At 37.3% G+C, this 20,834-nt stretch overlaps 1 protein-coding gene across 4 annotated transcripts; it reads right to left on the bottom strand.

Annotated features, from left to right (window-relative positions):
• Positions 1-1,491: 1,491 nt before the first annotated feature.
• Positions 1,492-19,685, bottom strand: pogzb (pogo transposable element derived with ZNF domain b). Of its 4 annotated transcripts, none has more exons than XM_073847318.1 (21): positions 19,573-19,685; positions 18,979-19,056; positions 18,658-18,767; positions 17,990-18,106; positions 17,084-17,268; positions 16,883-16,991; positions 15,671-15,922; positions 15,169-15,348; positions 14,968-15,068; positions 14,604-14,884; positions 14,176-14,330; positions 12,106-12,206; positions 10,948-11,094; positions 10,332-10,466; positions 10,067-10,257; positions 9,831-9,971; positions 9,639-9,689; positions 9,452-9,564; positions 5,148-6,806; positions 4,877-4,910; positions 1,492-3,944 (listed from the first exon to the last, which is right to left on the bottom strand). In XM_073847318.1, exons 3-21 carry the CDS (start codon positions 18,761-18,763, stop codon positions 2,144-2,146), a joined length of 5,859 nt encoding a protein of 1,952 aa, XP_073703419.1. In that variant the 5' UTR covers positions 18,764-18,767; positions 18,979-19,056; positions 19,573-19,685; the 3' UTR covers positions 1,492-2,143. The 4 variants fall into 4 exon arrangements, with proteins under 4 accessions (XP_073703419.1, XP_073703418.1, XP_073703422.1 ...); XM_073847317.1 differs by having other exon boundaries at positions 18,988-19,056; XM_073847321.1 differs by having other exon boundaries at positions 1,492-3,911; positions 18,988-19,056.
• Between the last annotated feature and the right edge of the window lie 1,149 nt (positions 19,686-20,834).

Here is a 20,834-nt window from a genome sequence, read left to right as displayed (position 1 = left end):
TGGTGCTGTATCCCACAAAATGTGAAAAACGTTTTGAGGAATATGTCTAATCTGTTGTACACTACCAGTCAAAAGTTTTTGAACAGTAATCTTTTTAAAGATTTTTAAAGAAGTCCTTTCTGCTTACCAAGCTTGCATTTATTTGATCCAAAGTACATTACAATTTTGAAACATTTTTACTATTTAAAATAACTGTTTTCAATTTAAATAGGTATTTTTAACTGTAATTTATTTCTGTGATCAAAGCTGCATTCGATAAACAGAAAGAATCCTTCAAAAGCTATATATGTTTGAAATAAATTATCATTATCATTAATACTTTTATTTAGCAAGGATGCTTTACTTTCAAGTGATGATAAAGACATTTAGAATGTTACAAAAGATTTCTTTTTCAGAGAAATGCTGTTCTTCTAAACTTTCTATTCATCAAAGTAACCTGAAAAAAAAAATTACTCAGCTGTTTCAAACATAAGAAGAATAATTAATAATAAATGTTTTTTGAGCAGCAAATCAGAATATTAGAATAGTTTCTGAAGGATCATGTGACTGGAGTAATGATGCTAAAATTCAGGTTTGAAATCACAGGAATAAACTACATTTTTAAATATATTCAAATAGAAAACAGTTATTTTAAATAATAAAAATATTTCAAAATTTTAGTTTTTGCTGTACTTTGGATCAAACAAATGCAGGCTTGTTGAGTAAAAGAAACGTCTGTAAAAACATTAAAAATCTTGACTGTTCAAAAACTTTTGACTGGTAGTGTCTTTGTATCATGACATTTTTTCTATCAGTCAAATATAGTCATAATCAGTCAAAATTATTTACTATTCATGCTTCATTAGAAATCAACATCTGGCTCAGCGCTGCTTCTGACTGTCCTATGAGAAATCATCATTACATAACGTTCAAAACTTAAAGGTACAAGTTTATAGGAATTTGTCTGTGGTAGACAGTGGTAGACAGACCTCCTCCTGTCCACATTAAAACAAAACAGGGAAGCACGGGAAAAGGAGTGGGCTTTATGCACAAACTGTTTATTTATGTTTTATACATGAGGAATAGTCAAAAACGCCAAGTCACACACACAACACTTTTACCTCTTAAATTATTATAGTCCTCTTTTACAGTTTCATCAAAACAACATCCCAAAGACCCCAGTTATACAAACTCCCACTTACCTTCATAATCAGACTGTTTACATAAAGCCCGACCATTACGTACATGTAAATAATAGGCCTATACAAAATTGTTGCAGCGAATGGAGATGAAATCAAAGTAAGCACCTTTACAATGAAAGGGCACCAATAATGTGCTACAGAACGTCTGTCTTTGAATGCAATGTCACTAAATGACACCTGGAGTGTAGTTACACCATCCTGTGGCTGCTATGGTAAATTCAGATGCTGAAATCAATACTGAATATACATACGAATCCAACTCCATTCACTGCTGCTGCTGCTGCAGCAATGGCAATAACAATACTAAGACTTTTCAGCATGTCTCACTGTTTATTCGGTCAGTAAGTAGATAAATAACCAAAATGGAAGAACTTCAAGACAGTCTGAGAGTCTGTTGCCTGCCATATTCATGCTGAACTTTAACACAGCCATATAATGTAATAACAGACTCTGTAAAGCTATGGAATAAAAGTAATGGCCTATCCAATCGGTTACTAAATTAAACATTTTTAAATAGCATGTATCAAAATAGCATTTAAGTGATTCAAGTGTTAGATTATTTTTCTGCCTTCTGTTACGTCTCAGTTTGAGTATGACAGTTGGGTGAACCACTGTGAGCCTGATGAAATTTCTCATTACAGCAGGCTCAAAAATGCTGATTTACTTTCAGAGGATGTTGAAATTAAACACAGTATCTGTCCAAAACCAAAAAATTCTAACACTGCGGGAGCTATTGGATCGTTTTATGCTAGTGAATGAAGAAAAAGCATGAACAGTAGAAAACTTTGCAAAAGTCAATCATGCAATGTCTATGCTGTAAATCTATAAAGTATGTAGGAAAAAAATATTTGTACATTTTCACTCCACCACACAAAGCGTAAACGTAAAATTAAATATCCACAGTAGACCTAAATAGGTTTGTCTGACCTCAAATCCTTCACAATGTCTCTGTAAATCATTTATCACCTGTTGGCAGAGTCCGTTTGGCAAGCGTTAGCATCCTGACTAGATACTGAGACATGATCTTGTTCGGAGTTGTGGGATTCAGGGGATGAATGTGAGAATTCTGTGGACTCGCTTGCAATTTCCAAACATTCATCAGTTCTTTCCTTTTGTGGCTGCATCTTCTTTATTTCAGTTGGCATTGCATCTTCATCCTTCGTTTCAATGACGTCTTCATTTTCTGTATCCTCTGTTTCCAGTGTCAAATCAATCTTCTCAGTTACCTGGCTCACTTTGTCTACAGTATGTGTGTTCATTGGTTCTTCTTCTTCTGACTCAAGATCTACAACTTCAGGTTTAAGTGTGGCTTCCGACAGCTTATTTAACAGCTCCACCGGAGTAGAAGGCAAATTCGAATGTGCTTCCTGAACAGAAAGCAGACCAGCCAAGCAAAATGAGTGCTGAATAAATTCAGGCTTACCAGAGAAGCAAGACATGGCCTCTTCTAACCAAGATACGAGAAGCAGCATCAGATCTTCACGCTGAGCCCCAGATGCACTAACGCTGGGTCGTTGAGCCCAACGAGCTAGAATTAACCTTTGTAGCACAGGGCGTACACACATCTCTAGAGGTTGCTGTCTGCCTGTACAGCCAGCTGGAATCATGGAGAGTAACGTTTTGGTGTTACCGACTGTGGATATAATGCTTTCAGATGTTTGGCTGTGATGGCTATCCATAACCAGCAGGGCATCATTTTTATTCTGTAAGTCGAGATGCGGCTTCCACACTTTGGTGGCCCAAATTTCTAGCTCTTCCGCTGCGGTGAAACCTCCGTCTTTGGCCATAAGCAGGATTGAGTCTGGTGTGATTCTGCTCAGCGTGCTAGCATGACTTGTGAAGAGCAGTGCAGGTAGCAAGGTACCATTTGCAAGCACTGAAAGGTAAATCTTCATGAAGGGCTTCCCAGACCCAGTAAACTGAAAAGCTGCCTCCCTGCTTATTCTGCTATTCTCATTCAGCATTTTGAAGTCCACAAACACAGAAAGCTGGTCCATAGCACCAAAGAGACACTGTGGAATGTTGTTTGCCTTTGTTTTACTGTGTACCAACTCTGCGAAGCGGCTGCAGTTTTCCTCCATGTCATTGGGGAGTTCCCGATGTACTGTGAAAGGGGTATCCAAACCCAATTTGTGCTGCATCATGAAGCTCACGGCCCACTCGTAGGAAATACGGAAGGAATTGATCTCGTTGGCTTGGCTTTGGAGCTCAGAAGCTTTTTCAAAAAGTTTCGCCTCACTGATAGGTCGCTGCTGTTCCCGTTGAGTCAAAACCCACTCCACTAGACGATCAACGGCCTCTCCAGAGATACTGCTGCTGCATTCATTTAACTGATCCTCTTTGTCTTGAATCCAAGTCTTGATGAGCTGAGGTTTGGTGTCCATTTCTTTAGCCGCTTTCTGGACCCCGGCGCACAGTGCAAGGAGTAGTATGCGACGCTGATGAATAGACAGGCTCTCCTCTCTGTTTCTCACAGGTTGTGAAAGTGTATTGGTTATTGTTACCTCTGCTTTCTGTCTAGCCGCTGTTTCACTTGGCAAGTCTTCATCGGTTTCAGTCTCCTCAGAGCCTGAGTCAGATTCTTCATCTTCCAGAGGGGCCATTTCCTGGTCCACATCTTCATCTAGACCTGCATCAGCGTCATGTGAGTTTGTGACATCTGCTGAAGATCTGAGCAGGCTTCTTTCCAAAATTTCAGTTTTGTATTTAAGTCCGGGCTCTGTGCCGTCCCTGGAAGGGAAATAGTGCGTAATTTTCCAGAATCTGTATAATGTGAAAAATGTGGCAACTTAAAATTCGTTAATTGAAAAAAGTAGTCATGTTTGTACATTACTGCTAACTAAAGTTTAAGTCAAATGTTTATATACACCTTGCAGAATCTGCAAAATGTTAATTATTTTACCAAAATAAGAGGGATCATACAAAATGCATGTTATTTTTATTTAGTACTAACCTGAATAAGATATTTCACATTTACATTTATATAAGACATAAATTTACATTTACATATAGTCCACAAAAGAAAATATTAGTTTATTTCTTCAAATATTACCCTGTTCAAAAGTTTACATATGCTTGATTCTTAACACATTAAGAGCCAGGGGGTAACAATTTTTGAATTTGAAGATCAGGGTAAATTGAACTTATTTTGTCCTTTTGGGAAAAAACTATACTTATGCAAAATAAGCAAATCGTACACATCTTCATTCTGTTCAAAAGTTTACACCCCTGGCTCTTAATGCATTGTTTCTTTCTGAAGTGAGTGTTTGAACCTTCTGTAATAGTTGCATACAAGTCCCTCAGTTGTCCTCAGTGTGAAAAGATGGATCTCTAAATCAGTCATTGTTGGAATGGGTTCAAATACATAAAAATGCTGAAAAACCTAAGAATATGTGGGAACTGAAGGATTTTTCTAAAGAACAGTGGGCAGTATAACTGTTCAGGACAAACAAGGGAGCTGTGGATTATTCAGGTAACAACACAGTATTAAGAATCAAGCGTATGTAAACTTCTGAATGGGGACATTTATATAAGTCCAACTATATTATTTATTTTCTCTTGTGACCTATATGTAAATGTCTTTTAGGTAAAGTATCTTATTCAGGTCCGTACCAAATAACTTGCAATTCTGAATCAAACAATTGTTTGAGTTAAAAAGCATTTCTCTAACCAACTTTGGTTTCTGAAATACGTACCTCTTGGTGTCAACGAATCCCACTTTTGGGTTACCTGTGAAGAAGAAAAAAAAAATTATAATAACCTATGACAATGAATTTAAACAATGTGTTTGTTATATTTAATACTTAAAATATAAAATACAATACATTATCAATTAAACGAATGCATGATAATTAAAAAGCTGTTTGAAAATGGTAAATTCCTTATTTTTGTGCAACATCTGAACAAAACACAAACATTCAGAAATACACTGATTATTATTTAGTGTCAGTATTTGAGCTTTATAACCTTTGAAATCAGGTGAGTAACCATGGAAGTCCCAGAAGCAGCAAGAACGTTTGCACAGATTCACAAGGCACGCTGTGCAGCCATATACACTTTCATGCCGCAAGTTTTTCAGGTTGCAAACTTTACATCTCCTTGTCCTACGAGTAATTTTGGCTAATCGATGTCTGACGCCTTCTTGCGTCTCCGGATTTTCTTTTTTCACAGTCTGCTGCTCAAGCATGCTGTCGTGGACTTGGTTCTGGCGAGCATATCTTTCGGCACACTTGGCCAGCTGGTACCCCAGACGCCTGCGGTAGATGGCCTGGGAGAAATGTCCCCCCTGCAACCACCCAGGTGGGTTGTCTTTACGGGTCTCCCGTAGGACAATGAAAGAGTTGATGATGCTCAAGTTGACGAGGAACCAAAAGAGACGCCGCCAGTTGGTGTCGAGAACCAGCCCGCCGAGTTGGTTGCACGTGAGGAGCTGATTACAGATGTCGACACCGCGCATGTTGTCCTGGAGCAGCTTGAAAGCGTGGGGTCTTTCCACAGCACAAAGCTCACCTAACTTAGTGGGAGATCTCCTCCACACCACATCTGGCCTGCCTGGATCAGCATTCGTGGAGAGACATACCAGCTGCTTGTTATCTTTCCATCTGGTGGCGAGAAGCGGGGAGAATTCATACTGTTGGAAATGTCCTTGATTGTTCAGCGGAGGTTCATCCCAAAACTCCTTGGGCAGAATTGGACTTTGAGGGAGGATGGAGCTGGAGCAGTATATTCCAGAGTCATACAGCTCCTTCATTAGTGGCACTGACGCAAGAGAGCTGGACAAGAAGATGTGGTGGTGTTTACCATCAAGGCCCTCTATGAGTTGTGGTACAACAGATTTTCCCAAGTCTTTGTTTTTCTCCTGTCGTGTTACGACCAGGAGTTTATGGCAGTAGCCTGACTTTGAGTCACACAGTAGCCATATCTTCGGCTGGTTATTTTTACTCTTCTCCTGAGCAATTCCCTTGTCATGGCTCGGTAGAAAAGCTTGATCGACTGTCAGACATTTATTTGGCTTGTAAGCCTCTCGCATGCTTGTCTGCAGGATGCTCAGCATAGGCTGAAAAAAGGACAACTTGTCCGCACTCTGGTCATCGTTCTCCACAAGCATGCTGCTCATTCTGATGTAAGCGCCAATTTGCTTGAAGCGTTTGACTGACATGGTCCTGTAAAACAGCTCCCATGTTCTGGAGCCATAACGGCCGTGGTGATGGTCCCAGGACCAGTGTAACTCTGGCTCCCCCAAGCTTTGAATCCCCATGAGGATTGAGAGACCAAAGAAGCCTTTGACTTCCTCTATGGATACAGGTTTCCAGGAAGAGTCCCCCAGCCCCAAAGAGCAGCGGTAAGTGGCATAGGCATTGGTCTCAAAAACAATCTGCTCAAAAAGGACGTCAGGAAAAAGAAGCTGGAAGTAGTCCAGGACATCGTTATTCCTGGCCATTATATGCTGTGGGCCACAACTGTCCACGAATTCTGGCACAGTTCCTTCCTCTTTGGGCACACTCCACTGCTTCATGGACAACCAGTCAGGCTGTGTCCCAACATCACTAGCTTCATCCCCTTGTGGACCCTCCACCTCCTCCTCCTCCTCAACCTGGCAGAACTCAATATCTGTCTCCAAACACTCTGTAGGGGAGGGGAGGGATTATAGGAACACAGAGTTAGTCTTCTCCTTGGAGTCTCTACCATCACCAATAATCCATTTTATAACACCATGCTCAATGTATATGTGGTTCTGATAGGTCAGTTAGCTTTTGAAAAAAAGAAAACAATAAGCAGCTCAGAAGCAGCAGATAATTCCCCGATGGATAGTCCTTGTCGTTATTCATTTGTCATGTTTCTAAATTAATCCACTTAGGGTTTTTTTTGTACTCCTTTTCTTTCTCCAGTTCAGGTGGTGTGCAGTAGGTTGTGTGTAAATACTCATTCACTCATCCAGAGTGCTCTCGCAAAGGCTTGCCAGTAAGTCCTGTAGAGTCACACCAAGTTCAAAAGGCCCACGTTTGTCCATTCTGACAATGGACAGCTTGAGCTCATAACCCACACCTGTGATTGTTGTGCATCACATACTGTGGGTTATTACTCAAGACTGGCCTCTTCGCAAGTGTTGTAAGCATATCTGTAATGTTTGACTGTAGCTAAGAATGCATGGAAAAATGTTTATTGAAAAGCTCCTCCTTTATTGTAGGCGTCTAGCTACACCCATAAATAACATTTAAGTTGTGAAAATACATATACAGTGTGTAAATCAAACTGGAAAATTAACAATTTGCACGTGTACAATATTAAAGGGATATTTCACCCAAAAATAAAAAGTCTGCCATCAATTACTCATCATTCTGTCGGTCCAAACCTGTAAAACCTTTGTTCATCTTCAGAAACAAATTAAAATATTTTTGATGAAATCTAAGGGCTTTCTGACCCTGCACAGACAGCAATAGTACTACCCATGGCCCAGAAAGATAGTAAGGACTTTGTTTTATGAAGCTACGAGAATACTTTTTGTGCAGAAACTCTTGTGAGCGTGCTTAAAGAACAAAAATTTACAGATAATTTACTCACCCCCTTGTCATCCAAGTTGTTCATGTCTGTCTTTCTTCAGTTGTAAAGAAATTATGTTTTTTGAGGAAAACATTTCAGGATGTCTCTCCATATAGTGGGCTTCTATGGTGCATGTGAGCTTGAACTTCCAAAATGCAGTTTAAATGCAGCTTCAAAGGGCTTTAAATGAACCCGGCCGAGGAAGAACGATCTTATCTAGCGAAAAATCTAAAAAATTCTAAAGGAATTGACAATATCATTTTTAACCTCAAATGCTCATCCTGTCTAGCTCTGCATGTACTCTGTGCATTCTGGTTCAAGACAGTTAGGGTAGGTTGAAAAACTCCCATCTCATTTTCTCCTCCAACTTCAAAATCATTCTACATCGCTGCAGAAATACCGACCAAGTGGTTACAAAGTGAACGTGCAAAGAAGATCAAACAACCTTTACAAAAAAGGTAAAACAGCTATGTGGGGTGATTTTGAAGTTGGAGGAGAAAATTAGATGATGGGAGTTTTTCAACATACCCTAACTGTCATGAACATGCAGAGCTAGACAAGACCAGCAATTGAGCATATAAAATTAAAAGTATTTAAATTTTATTTTTATTAGAAAATAACCCATCGTTTAGCTAGATAAATCCCTTCTTCCTTGGCTGGGATCGTTAAGTGCCCTTTGAAGCTGCATTTAAACTTCATTTTGGAAGTTCAAACTCGGGGGCACCATAGAAGTACACCACATGGAGATAATTCCTGAAACTATTTCTTTACAACTGAAGAAAGAAAGACGTTTCATCTTGGATGACAAGGGGGTGAGTAAATGATCTGTCAATATTTGTTCTGGAAGTGAAATTCTCCTTTAAAAGACTGACAAGGAAGAAATTGTTGAATAAAGCTGTTTTTTTTTTTTTTTGTAAGCTTCGTAATTACAACAGAACCACTGATGTCACATGGACTATTTTATCATTCTCCTTATTAACTTTCTGGACCGTTTGAAGGTTTCAGTTGTGCTGCTGTCTATGCAGGGTCAGAAAGCTCTCGGATTTCATCAAAAATATTTTCATTTGCGTTCCGAAGATGAACAAAGGCTCTATGGGTTTGGAACAACAACATTTTGGATGAACTATCCCTTTAAGATGCTCTGATGTTCTGAAATCTGCTGTCAAAGAGTTTGATCCAATAAACTTTTGAACTGACATATTTACTACACCCGTAGATACGGATTCAAAACAAAAGTGGTTGCACTTGTCTTTAGCAGATGTTGTACATTTACAGAAAAAGGTAATCTGGCAATTATATACCAATTTAGCAGGTCTTAAATTGGGAAAAAAATTCTAAAGAAGTACTGACCTAGAAAACATTAATTCCCAAAAAACGCTTTTACATGCATTTGGCACTTTATAAGTGTGCTTTCATAAGTCAGTTTGTACCCTGTTGTTCAGTTAATGTAATTTACAGCGATAAGTTCTACGGATAAGGTTTAGTAGTAATGTTATGTTGTGTTACTATTTATTTAGTTTGAAAGTATTGTTACTTTGTCTACACTGTATTATTATTACAATCATGCAATTAATGACACCTACAATAAAGATGGATGCCCTCTAACTACAGGAGTAAGAACGCAGAGAAAGAAAATCAAGCATGCAGGTAGGGGACCATGCAGAAAGCTTTTAAAGACTCAGTAAAACACAAGCATGCTTTAACGTTGTTCTGAGTTGGAGAACACCCACCTTTACGAGTGAAGATACTGTGGGAGTGAGTAGGGAACTTAACAAGATGCTTGGCCATCAAGTTCCCTAGAGCAGTGGAGTATTCACAACCTGCACAGCTCAGCTTCACACCACTACAAAAGAAAACAGCTATAAGTAACAATTTCAGATTGTATGAAAAATAGAACTCAAATTTGTAATATATTACCTTGGTGGCCCCTTTTTATTTGTTTTTGGGACTCTTCCAGGAACGTGATTGCTGAAATTAATAAATGAAATGCAATCAGTATGTTTTCACTTTGATTGACTGCCATATCAAACTAAACTTTAACCTCCAGTTTCAAGTGGAACCATTTACAGATTTATCATTTTAGTGTAAGGATGACATGACTTCACTTACTTGATCATGTGGTTTGCATAAGCACGAGAACAGCAAGTGCTGTAGAAGCAGAGTGAGCAGTGAACATAAGTAGGGTAGTGATTCGCAAAGTCTGGGATGTCAAAACTGCACTCCACACACTTATGTCTACCGAGCAGTGCCCTGGAGAGAGAAATACCAAAAGTACATACCTAAGTTCTGATTTCCAATTAAAATAGATTAACATATGAACACGTTAAAACGCAGCATGAGCTTACCTCTGCTCTTGGAACTTGGACAAGAAGTCAAACATCTTGCTGACTTGTTTCTTCCCAGGTCCATGTCGTTGTGATTGCTGGGCGCCACTACAAGTTTGTGAACTGCTATTACTATTCTTCTGAATGGTAGTGGACCCTTTAGAAGCCTGACCTGGTGACTTCTTAAGCCCAACATATGCCCTAATGGTCACCTGGGAAAAAGAAGATGACATAAATTACATTGTTGCGCCTGTTGAACTTGCTCTCAAACAGACAAATATTTTACTTTTGTTCCAGGCTGGAGTCCTTCCAATTCACAAGGTTTTCGGAAAGTCCTGTGGTGATTGATTTTATGCTCAACTTTGTCTTTTGTGAACAGGAACTGAAGACGGCATTTGTTACAGTGGTAAACAGTTGACTTCTGTAGAAAACAAAAAGGTCATATAATGGTTCAACATATCTTTTTTTTTTCGAAATGTCTGGTGGGTTAATCAATAACATAGGAGCACATTTTTTTGAGATATTAAAGTGTTAGTTTAAACAAAAATTAAAATTCTGTCATTAATTACTCACCATCATATTGTTCCAAACCCGTAACTCCTTTGTTCATCTTCGGAACACAAATTCAGATATTTTTGAAGAAAATTGTTCCATTGCTGTCTATTGAGGGTCAGAAAGCTCTCAGATTTCATCAAAAATATCTTAATTTGTGTTCCAAAGATGAATGAAGATCTTACAGGTTTGGAACGACATGAGTTATTAATGACAGAATTGTCATTTTTGGGTGAACTACCATTGACCAGTAAGACAAAACAAATGTTTTCAAATATAGAAAATAGTCTGCAAAATGAGAATGTGTTAAATGTGTTGCCATCTTTCATGATCTTATAATTAATGCTCACCTGGTGACGAACATAGTGTTGCTGGTAACTGGTGGAATGCTTGAAAACCTTAAGGCAGTACTGGCACAGGAGGTGGCGGGTATCCTCATGCCAAGTACGAAAGTGGTTAAACACATCCGAGTAAAAGGAGGAGCGGTATTCACACACCTGAAAGTGTCAAGACATTATAGACTTTGAGACACACCTAGTATTATAAAAGCCACATCGTCGAGCGAATGGTTCTAAAAATGATAAGGAAATTTTGAGATCCATCTTTTCACACTGAGGACAACTGAAGGTTACAGAAGGTTCAAACGCTCACTGATGCTTCAGAAGTAAACATGATAGGGAGTGAAAACATTTCGAATTTGAAGATCAGGGTAAATTCAACTTATTGCATTGTTTTTCTGGAGCGTCAGTGAGCGTTAGAACCTTCTGTAATAGTTGCATATGAGTTCCCTAGTTGTCCTCAGTGTGAAAAGACAGATCTCAAAATCATACAGTCATTGTTGGAAAGGGTTCAAATAAACAAAAATGCTGGAAACCTGAAATATTTTTGTGATGAACAGCAGTTTAACTGTTCAGGACAAACTAGGGACTCATGAACAACTATCACTAAAAAAAGAAAATCAGGTGGATCATTCAGGTAACAACGCAGTATCAAGAATGAAGGGGGTGTAAACTTTTGAACTGGGTAATTTTTATAAATTCTATTATTTTCTCTTGTGGACTATATGTAAACATCTTTTATGTGAAATATCTCATTTAGGTCAGTACTAACTAAACAATAACATGCATTTTGTAATATGATTACCCTTATTTTGGTAAAATAATTAACATTTTGCAGATTCTGAATAGGGGATGTACATTTTTGACCTCAACTGTAGCTGTCTGGCTACAAGTTTTCCTCTGTTGCTGGTCAAACACACTATTTGAGCGAAGTAAACATAACACATTCGTTATTTACATCTTATACTGTATGTAAACACTTGCAATACCAAGGCATCGACTGGTCTGTCTGTATTTCTAACTCAGCCTTACAGAGGATAATGATACCATTTCTGTATTACATAAGTTGGATTGGCACGGAATGAAAATGCTTTGGCACGACAGTGGAAAAGTGGCTATAGATAGAAACTGGTAATAAGGTTCATCCAGGTGATTTTTTTCCCAACTTACCTGGCACACATAAGGCATCTCTCCCGGTTTGTGGGTGTTCTTCATGTGCTGCAGGAACACTGGCTCGCTCTCAAAGGACCATTCACATATTTTACACTTGGCTGAAGAGAAAAGCATAACAACCACTAAATCAAGTGACAAATTGAACTTACTGCAGTTTGACGCGGAACAAAATGCCCGATTTCCAACACGTTGAACTGAGCAATGCTGTACCATTTTAATAGGCTACTTTTAAACCCATATAGCTCAGTAATGTTAGTTTTATGTATTTTCTGAGAGGGGTGGGATTTTTGTTGGGAAAGTCGGGGGAGAGACACACACTTCAATTAGACTGGATAAACACATGCAGCATCTTAATTGTTAAGAAAATAGTATTCCTAATAAATGTCTCAAATATTTTGATTATGTCCAATGCTTCTCTTTCTTTTTGGAATTATTAGACACATTTTACTATGTCTTTTCAAATGCCTAGGTCTGTTTAATTTCTTTAATTATAAAATTTCTAGCACTATTTGTAAACGTTTATTCAAGCAATAATATATAAATTATCTCATGTATATGCTTGTTTAAAACCAGGGATTAAAAACGAATTCCAAGTAAAAACGATATTTTTTCTTTACATTTCCAGAGAGCGATACGAACGAAATTAAACATTAGCCTACTTAATAAATTCAAGGCACTATAATTTCCTTATTCATTTGATACAACTATTATAGCTAAACAATTAATATATGTATAAAATAATATTATTTTGTCATATTCGTGATTCCTGAATTTAAATATGAAAACTTCATTTTGAAGTGCATTCGTTATGTTTGTATAAGAAAATTCGAGAGAGAGCTGTTGAGGAAGAGCTTTGTGTGTGTCTTTCTTCAATTCCTGCCAGGATATCAGCTCTGTGTTCATCCAAACAGGCCCAGGTTGTGTTTATTTGATTCCTGTTCAAGACACTTCGATAAGAATGGCTGTATATTGTTAATATAGACTACAGAGTTTCAGTTTTTTACAGTTTCGATTGTTGGTGTGCCTTGTGATTTTTTTTCAATTAAAAATGTACCTTGGCTCAAAAAAGGTTGAAAAACACTGCTCTAGCAAACCAAATCAGAGCAAATATGAAACATCTGTTAGTCAATAGAAATTAAACATTTACTGTCACTATACTGAAAGACATTATGTCTCACTTATAAAGAAAGAACATAAATGTTGGCTTTTACAAAACATTTGTTGTGTTTGGATATTGCCCCAGTGACCCTTTCATGTTTGAATTTAGTCAAATAAACTAGTGCAAATAGCAAGCGTGTGTGTCGGTTGAAGAAGTTCTATCAGCACATGCTCTTACCGGCATAACCAGTCTTGCAAGCTCATTGTTTTTTTTTTCTTTAAATCTGACTCCAACAGGTTGCTACCAAAATACTGCACAATTTACTTTTTGGGACAAAGATTGATGAACAACCTCTAGAAAGCTAAATGTTTAACTTAATCTGTGCCTGATTCTCTGTAAGGAAAGCTGCTAATGTTGCTTGTGCATAAGAATATAACAAAGTTCCTTTGCAGATGTGCTGCGTTGTTATAAGTACTAATGGAAAATCCAATGATTTGACAGTTGCATAAAGATAAATTGATTAAACTGGGATAACCTTGATTAAAATAAATCACATCCAATCTATAACTGAAATAATATATGGATTAAACATATTATGTAGTATACATATTTGTATAATTCTGTGAAACAAACAAATACATTTGTTTTGAACATCTGTACACTACTGTTCAAAAGTTTGGGGTCAGTAAGTTTTTTTATTTTTATAAATTAATACTTTTAAGCAAGGAGGTATTAAATTGATCAGATGATTTATAGTTTCTTTTAAATGATTTATATTTTAAATAAATCCTGATGAATAAATTACATTTAAACAATATCACAATATTATTGTTTTCAAATGTAGCCTTCATGAGCATTAGATTTTTCTTTCAAAAGCATGAAAATAAAATTAAAATGTTCAGACCTCTAACGTTTGACCAGAAGTGTATACTTTAAAGATTAAAGATTAAACTGGAAAAAGTTCTTACTAGATGACTCAATAGCAGTGTGGACGCTCTCCAGATGACACTGAAGACGAAAAGGTGTGGGAAAGCGGCGGAAACAGTGCAGGCAGGATGTGTGCGTGTCCATCTCCCCATTTTGTTGCTCCAACTCAACATGGTACTTCATATGGTTCATAAGTCTGCAAAGAGAACACTTAATAAATGCAGCATTCTATAATGAATCATATCAACTGCAACTGGACATATGTGACCCTGGACCACAAAACCAGTCATAAGGGTCACATTTTTGTAATTGAGATTTATATATCATCTGAAAGCTGAATAAATAAGATTTTTCCACTGATGTATGGTTTGCTAGGATAGGACAATATTTGGCCTAGATACAACTATTTGAAAATCTGGAATCTGAGGGTGCAAAAAAATCAAAGTATTGAGAAAATCAATCAAAGTACCTAATATTATTCTTCAGTCTCTTGTGACAGGTGAGGCATTTGAATGATAAAGGTTCTTTTGAGTTGTCCATTGGTACATAGACTCGATTCCCTTCAAAGGTGCCATAGTAGAAATCATCCACCAGCATGACAAGTCTGTTCGGGGCATCTCCAGCCTTTGTAGGTGGGCTATCCACCTTGATACTGGGCACTACAGAGACGCTTTTAGGCGGTGTGGCTGGGGTATTCACAGCAGCGGCAGTACTGCTCGTATCAGTCTGGGCCAGATCCGGGCAGCAGAACTAAAGGAGGAATGAGATCAATTGACAACTTATAAATGACCAAAACACATATATATGTAAAATCTTCAAAAATATCTACTTACACACATATGACTCCGTAGAGCCTCAACCATTTTGAACTGAGCGCCACAACGAGGACACAAATGAGAGATTGTTGATGGTGTTGTATGTGTAACAGGGATTGCTATGAAGAAAAGAGAAAGAGTTTGGAATTTATTAGCGTGGCTGCACTCTAGTATAAAATGTATAAATCATAAGATACACTATCACATCAACAAACTTACTTTGCACAACATTTTGTGTCATGACAGGTAGAGCAGAGGTAACAATAGTGCCGTTGCTGGTCTTCTGATTGCTCATGACAACAAAAGTCTGTGCTTGAGCTCCACCAGGAAGGTTCACTGACTTCACAAGGCTCATTATATTTTGCATGTCCAAGGGTCCATTTCCTGGCTTTATTGTCACTGTAAAGAGAAATATATACAATTTTAAAAACTGATAGTTGAAGTTCATAACACTGATTGATCAATACAGTGTTCAAGCTGTGATAAAAACATGATAGTGTAACAGTTATAAAAAAAAACTGGTGTCTTACCATATTATTTTAATGTATTATCTTAATGAGGAGCAGTGCAAACAGTTTTTTAATCTTATTCTTGTCATTATTTACGGATAATGAACCAGAAGTCTCACCCATAGACTTACGTTTGCATTAAAGAAAAAGGTGGATAAAAATAAAAAAGATTTCTATAATAATTAGAACTGTACTCAACAGGAGCCTCTTACCGATTTTAGTTGTGGTTCGTGCTGTGGTGGGCTGGGTAATGGTTGTAGAGGACATAGTGGGCAGAGAACTGGCCACAGGAGGGGTGACCGCTGTTGTGGTACGAATAGTGAGAGTAGCAGGGATCTGCAAAGTGCTAAAAGTGCTGGGTGTCTGGGCCCTGTTTGCACCCGGAGCTCCAGTCCTTATTTGAGCTGGTTGGGTAATTATTTGGGTTCCTCCAACAGCTGGTTTAAAAATTTGTGTGCCAGGTGCTGAAAATACATCAAAACAAAACATTGTTAATCAATAAGCAAGCAAAACTGCAAAATTAAGAAGTTCAGAGAAGTTCACTTCCAGAATAAACAGTTCCTGATAATTTACTCATCCCCATGTTATCGAAGATGTTGAAATTGAAATTAAATTAAGGTTTTTGAAGGAAACATTCCAGGATTTTTCTTCATATAGTGGACTTCAATGGTGGACAACAGGTTGAAGGTCCAAATTGCAATTTCAATGCAGCTTCAAGAGCTCTACACGATCCCAGCCAAGGAATAAGGCTGTTATCTAGTGAAACGCATTATGTAATCACGTTGGAAAAGTCATGCATGATTAGTTCTTCATCTGTGTACTTCAGTTAATTTTCTCCTCTAACTTCAAAATGGACCCTTTTCACAAGATTAAATTTGACATTGTTCTCTCTTCTGACTGACATTATCAGTCTCTCTCATTTTTTTCCTTTGATTCTTTGATTAAAAGTCATAAAAAAAAAAACTCATGGAGTTTTTCTTTTGCTGTTTGAGCAAATGGGAATGCAAAAAAAAATATTTGTAGTACTTTCCCATTCACTGCTCTCGGATTTTACCCAACTACGACGACTTCCGCTGCCGAGAAAGCCAGAAATGTGAAAAAGGTCCAACGTCCAACATCGTTGTTTTACCTTTTTTTGTAAAGGTTGTTTGACTTTCTTTGCACATTCACTTCCACCTAAGTCTTGCGTACGTGATTACGAGCTAGTGCAAGATGAGCATTTGTGGTTAAAAAGTATATACATTTTTATTTATTTTTTTTAGAAAATGACAGATCATTTTGCTAGATAAGACCCTTTTTCGTTGGCTGGAATTTCTTCCGACTGAAGAAAGACATGAACATCTTGGATGACATGGGGATGAGTAAATTATCAGGAAATTTTATCCTGGAAGTGAACTAATCTATTAAGGAGCACATTAACAAACCTTGGACTAGCGTAAAGGGTCGAACAGTCTGGCCTTGTTGGACATTCAGCACCAAACTCATTGGGCTCTGGCCAGGCTGAACAGGATGGATATTCTGGACAGGAAGACCCTGAGAATACACAATAGGAAACACATTGATTAATAAAATAAAAGCTGAAATAACCAGAAAGTAGTTGGATCTAAGAGGTGGGATGGCAGCACCTGTGTGGTAAAGTAAAACGGCTGGGTGTTGGCAGCACTACCAATAGGAGTCGTGCCAGGCAGGAGAACCTGTGACAGAGCCACAGTGCCAAGCCCTGCTCCCCCTGGTGTCAAGATCACCTGCTGTCCTTGCATTGCTTTAGGAATATCCGCCGACACAGCAGCAGGAACTACACGTTGAGCCACTGAAAGAATAAATAACTGATTAAAGTAGTGCCAAAAAAATCAAATGCTGTCATCAATATTTTGGTAGTTAACAGTACTTTTGATGCTCCCTTTCTGAGTTTCAACATGGATTATGAGTGAATACTGAGACTTACAGTCAAACCAAAAATTATTCAGACCAGATATAATTTTTTACTAGTGGGTGCAGGACACTATAGTTAATTTATGTAAGTAAGGATAGCAAAATAAAGTAAACTGTGACATATTATACCCAGACTAGGGACCAAAAATTTGATTTGACACTTTAACCTGACCATGTTTTGTTACATACCTTTCTAATAAAGTTATCAACATTATCAAGATGAAATTGTTCTGACACAGCTTAACTCTTGAGTTCTTGTCATATTTTATCACCATTTTCTAAACTATTGCGAATCAACTGTGAGAAATGTGGAAATTTGGAAGGTGTCTACATAAATTTTGAGTTGACTGTATGACTTCAAAACACTTGTATTCATGAACCACTTGATATTTATGTTTTTGTCATTTTAAAACTTGACAGCCCCAGTGCTGATTCACTTTCAATAATTTAAAAAAAGGAGCAAATATATTATTCATAATGTGTTTGTGTTAAACAAAATGAAGAATGACATATGGGTTTGGAACAACACAAGGTTGTGTATATAATGACAGAATATTCCTCATAATTACTCAACAGTGCTATAAGGAACAAACACTCACATGTATTTGTGATCAGCGGAACCGTGTTTGCTGTATTTACCACAGGCGGTATGGTTGGGATCATCACGGTTTTAGGCTCAGCTGGAATACCAACTGCCGTGGCGGGAGCTGAAGACACTAAACAGTGGAGAAGGACAGGTTTTATTTAGCATAATGATTTTAAAATAAGTAATTATTACAAGAATGTTTCTTAGCTACATTACGTATCTACATATGTGTAGATACAAAATCAGTCTTAAGTAGTATGGGTATATTTGTAGAACTAGCCAAAAATACATTTTATGGGTCAAAATGATCAATTTTTTTTATGCCAAAAATCATTAGGATGTTAAGTAAAGATCATGTTCCATGAAGATATTTTGTAAATTTCTTACCATTAATATATTAAAACTTAACTTTTGATTAGTAATATGCATTGCTAAGAACTTCATTTGAACAACTTTAAAGGCAATATATGATTTTTTTATGTTTCCAGATTTTAAATAGTTGTATCTCGGCTAAATATTGTCTTATCCTAACAAACCACACATAAAGGTAAAACTTATTTATTCAGATGATGTATAAATCTCAATTTTTAAAAAAATGACCCATATAACTGGTTTTGTGGTCCAGGGTCACATATGTGTAAATAAACATACTGTTACAGGAAAACCTATAAAATTACATACCGGTGGTAGTACTACTTTCAGCATTTCCACCTGAATCATCCATTGATTGCTGTTGCCATGGTTCCAACTCCTCCTCCTCACACTCCATAAACAAATCTGCATCCATGTTTCTGAAATATAAAATGTTTATTTAGCTAAACATTTGAGTAGTAAACATGTGAAACAGTAAACATGCCTTTACATTCAACGTGAAAAATATAATAATGCTATTACTGCCAAAGGCATTTAATATATAGTTTAAAAAATAAAAATAATAAGTAGGACAATTTTAGGGTTTTGTTTTATACTGGACAGACGATTGTTTGAAATGAAGACCCTCACAATATTCACCGAGCTTTGACAGCATTCAGCTCCGACCTGTTTCAACGTCAAGGCTGGCTTTTACAAAACCACCTCATCCTGCAAATTACATGAATACATAAACGAGTGAGTAAACCACATTGTGCTTGTACATACATTTGGAGAATATTGTAAAAATAAATGCAGTAATAAAATTGGGTTGATATTTAGTTCGCCATCGCATCACTTTAGGAAAGCCTTCAACACATTGTGTAAGTACGCGCAATGTGGTTTCATCCAACCGAAAGGGGCAAAGAGAAAAGTAGTTCCTGTACCATTACATCCAGTGCGTGAGACTGTATGATTTGAGAGCTCTAAACGAAAGCACAAGCCCTAGATATGTGTACAATAACAATACATGTGGATGAGAATCCAAAGTGGGTCGGAACGAGAACCAGTGCGATGTTTATTACAAATACTCGGTCCCAAATTATGCAGCAACCCCCTCGCGCGACGTCTACTGAGTGCGCACTCCGCATACTGTCCTCTGCGCACATATAATGAACGACGATAATCGAATTCGTGTATTAAAGCGCGAATACGTCGAAAATGATCAAATTAATAAATAATACTTACCGGATGATAGTCTATATGGAAATATGTTCAATCTGATATATTGAAAGAACACAAAGACTGCCGGTACGTCACAGACGAGACGAATAAGTGCGCTAAATGGGCAGAGGTTCTGTTCTTTCTGCGTCTGCAATTGGTTGATGCGCGCAAAACGCCACTTCCTGTTTTAGATTCTCAGCTCTGATTGGCTGTAATCTCTGAAATAAGGAGGAGTGGTTACTGGAACAAGAAAATGGCTTCCTTCCTTGAAACGACAACATTTTACACTGTTTAACCAAGAGCTGGTTTAATAATGGAAAGCAGATAGTGTTGGCATTTAATTCAACACTTTGTTATTTTTTTGCAGATAAACTGCCAAGACCATCATAGACTGGTCTTTTTTGAACATAATTCTTGATGTTCAATTATTGATCACTCAAAATATCTACTACATGAAAATATTTGATCAAATAAAAATATAACACCCCTTACATACACACATGAGTGATAAGTAAAGTTAGAAACAGAAAAAAAACTATATGATATAATTTTTATGACCAGTTGGATTTAAAAAAAAAAACATCCTGGAACCGAAAGCTTTTTAAAAATGTTCTGGTTCCTTTGTGCGTTCTTCCACCAATGTGGATGAAACATAACATTGCCGTTTTTACTGCACTGTCTACTATTTAGATTCTCTGAAACACCGTTACTGAATATACAGCACGAAAACATTCGACACGACGAGTTCCGATTCCTGAACAAATGACTCTCATGAATAGGTTCTTTTTAGTGAATCAAAAGCATACAGCTCACAGTGTACTACGAGTACCGAACAAATGACTCGTCTGAACCGATTCTTTTAGGGACTCAAAATCTTCAAGAGCGGTTATCGACTTCACAAATAACTTAGACTGTAGTATTTTGTACTTAAGGGGCTCGTGGTTCTTCACACGGCAACATGTAATTTAAAATACACACTTCGAGTTTTGTACAAGCAAATACATTTTGGTTTGTTTAATATTTTAATTTATATGTGAATAATACTGTATTGCACTTATGTTGCCTCCAAAAACTGTGAAAACTCTAAGTAAACACCTTCTGCAAAATTTTTATTCCATTTAATCCAGATCTGCAACGTCTGTTCTGGTAGAATCATTATGCAATAACGATTTTAATAAATGTAATAAAAAGAAACAGGAATCCAAATCTTACTAGTAAACGGTTAAAATATTTAACAACATCACATCACATCTTGTGAGGTGTCCTGCGTGCGTGCGCGTTCGTGC

This window comes from Garra rufa, chromosome 9, assembly GCF_049309525.1.
Source record: "Garra rufa chromosome 9, GarRuf1.0, whole genome shotgun sequence".
In the NCBI taxonomy this organism is placed as follows: domain Eukaryota; kingdom Metazoa; phylum Chordata; class Actinopteri; order Cypriniformes; family Cyprinidae; genus Garra; species Garra rufa.
This window is presented reverse-complemented; position numbering and strand designations above follow the sequence as displayed.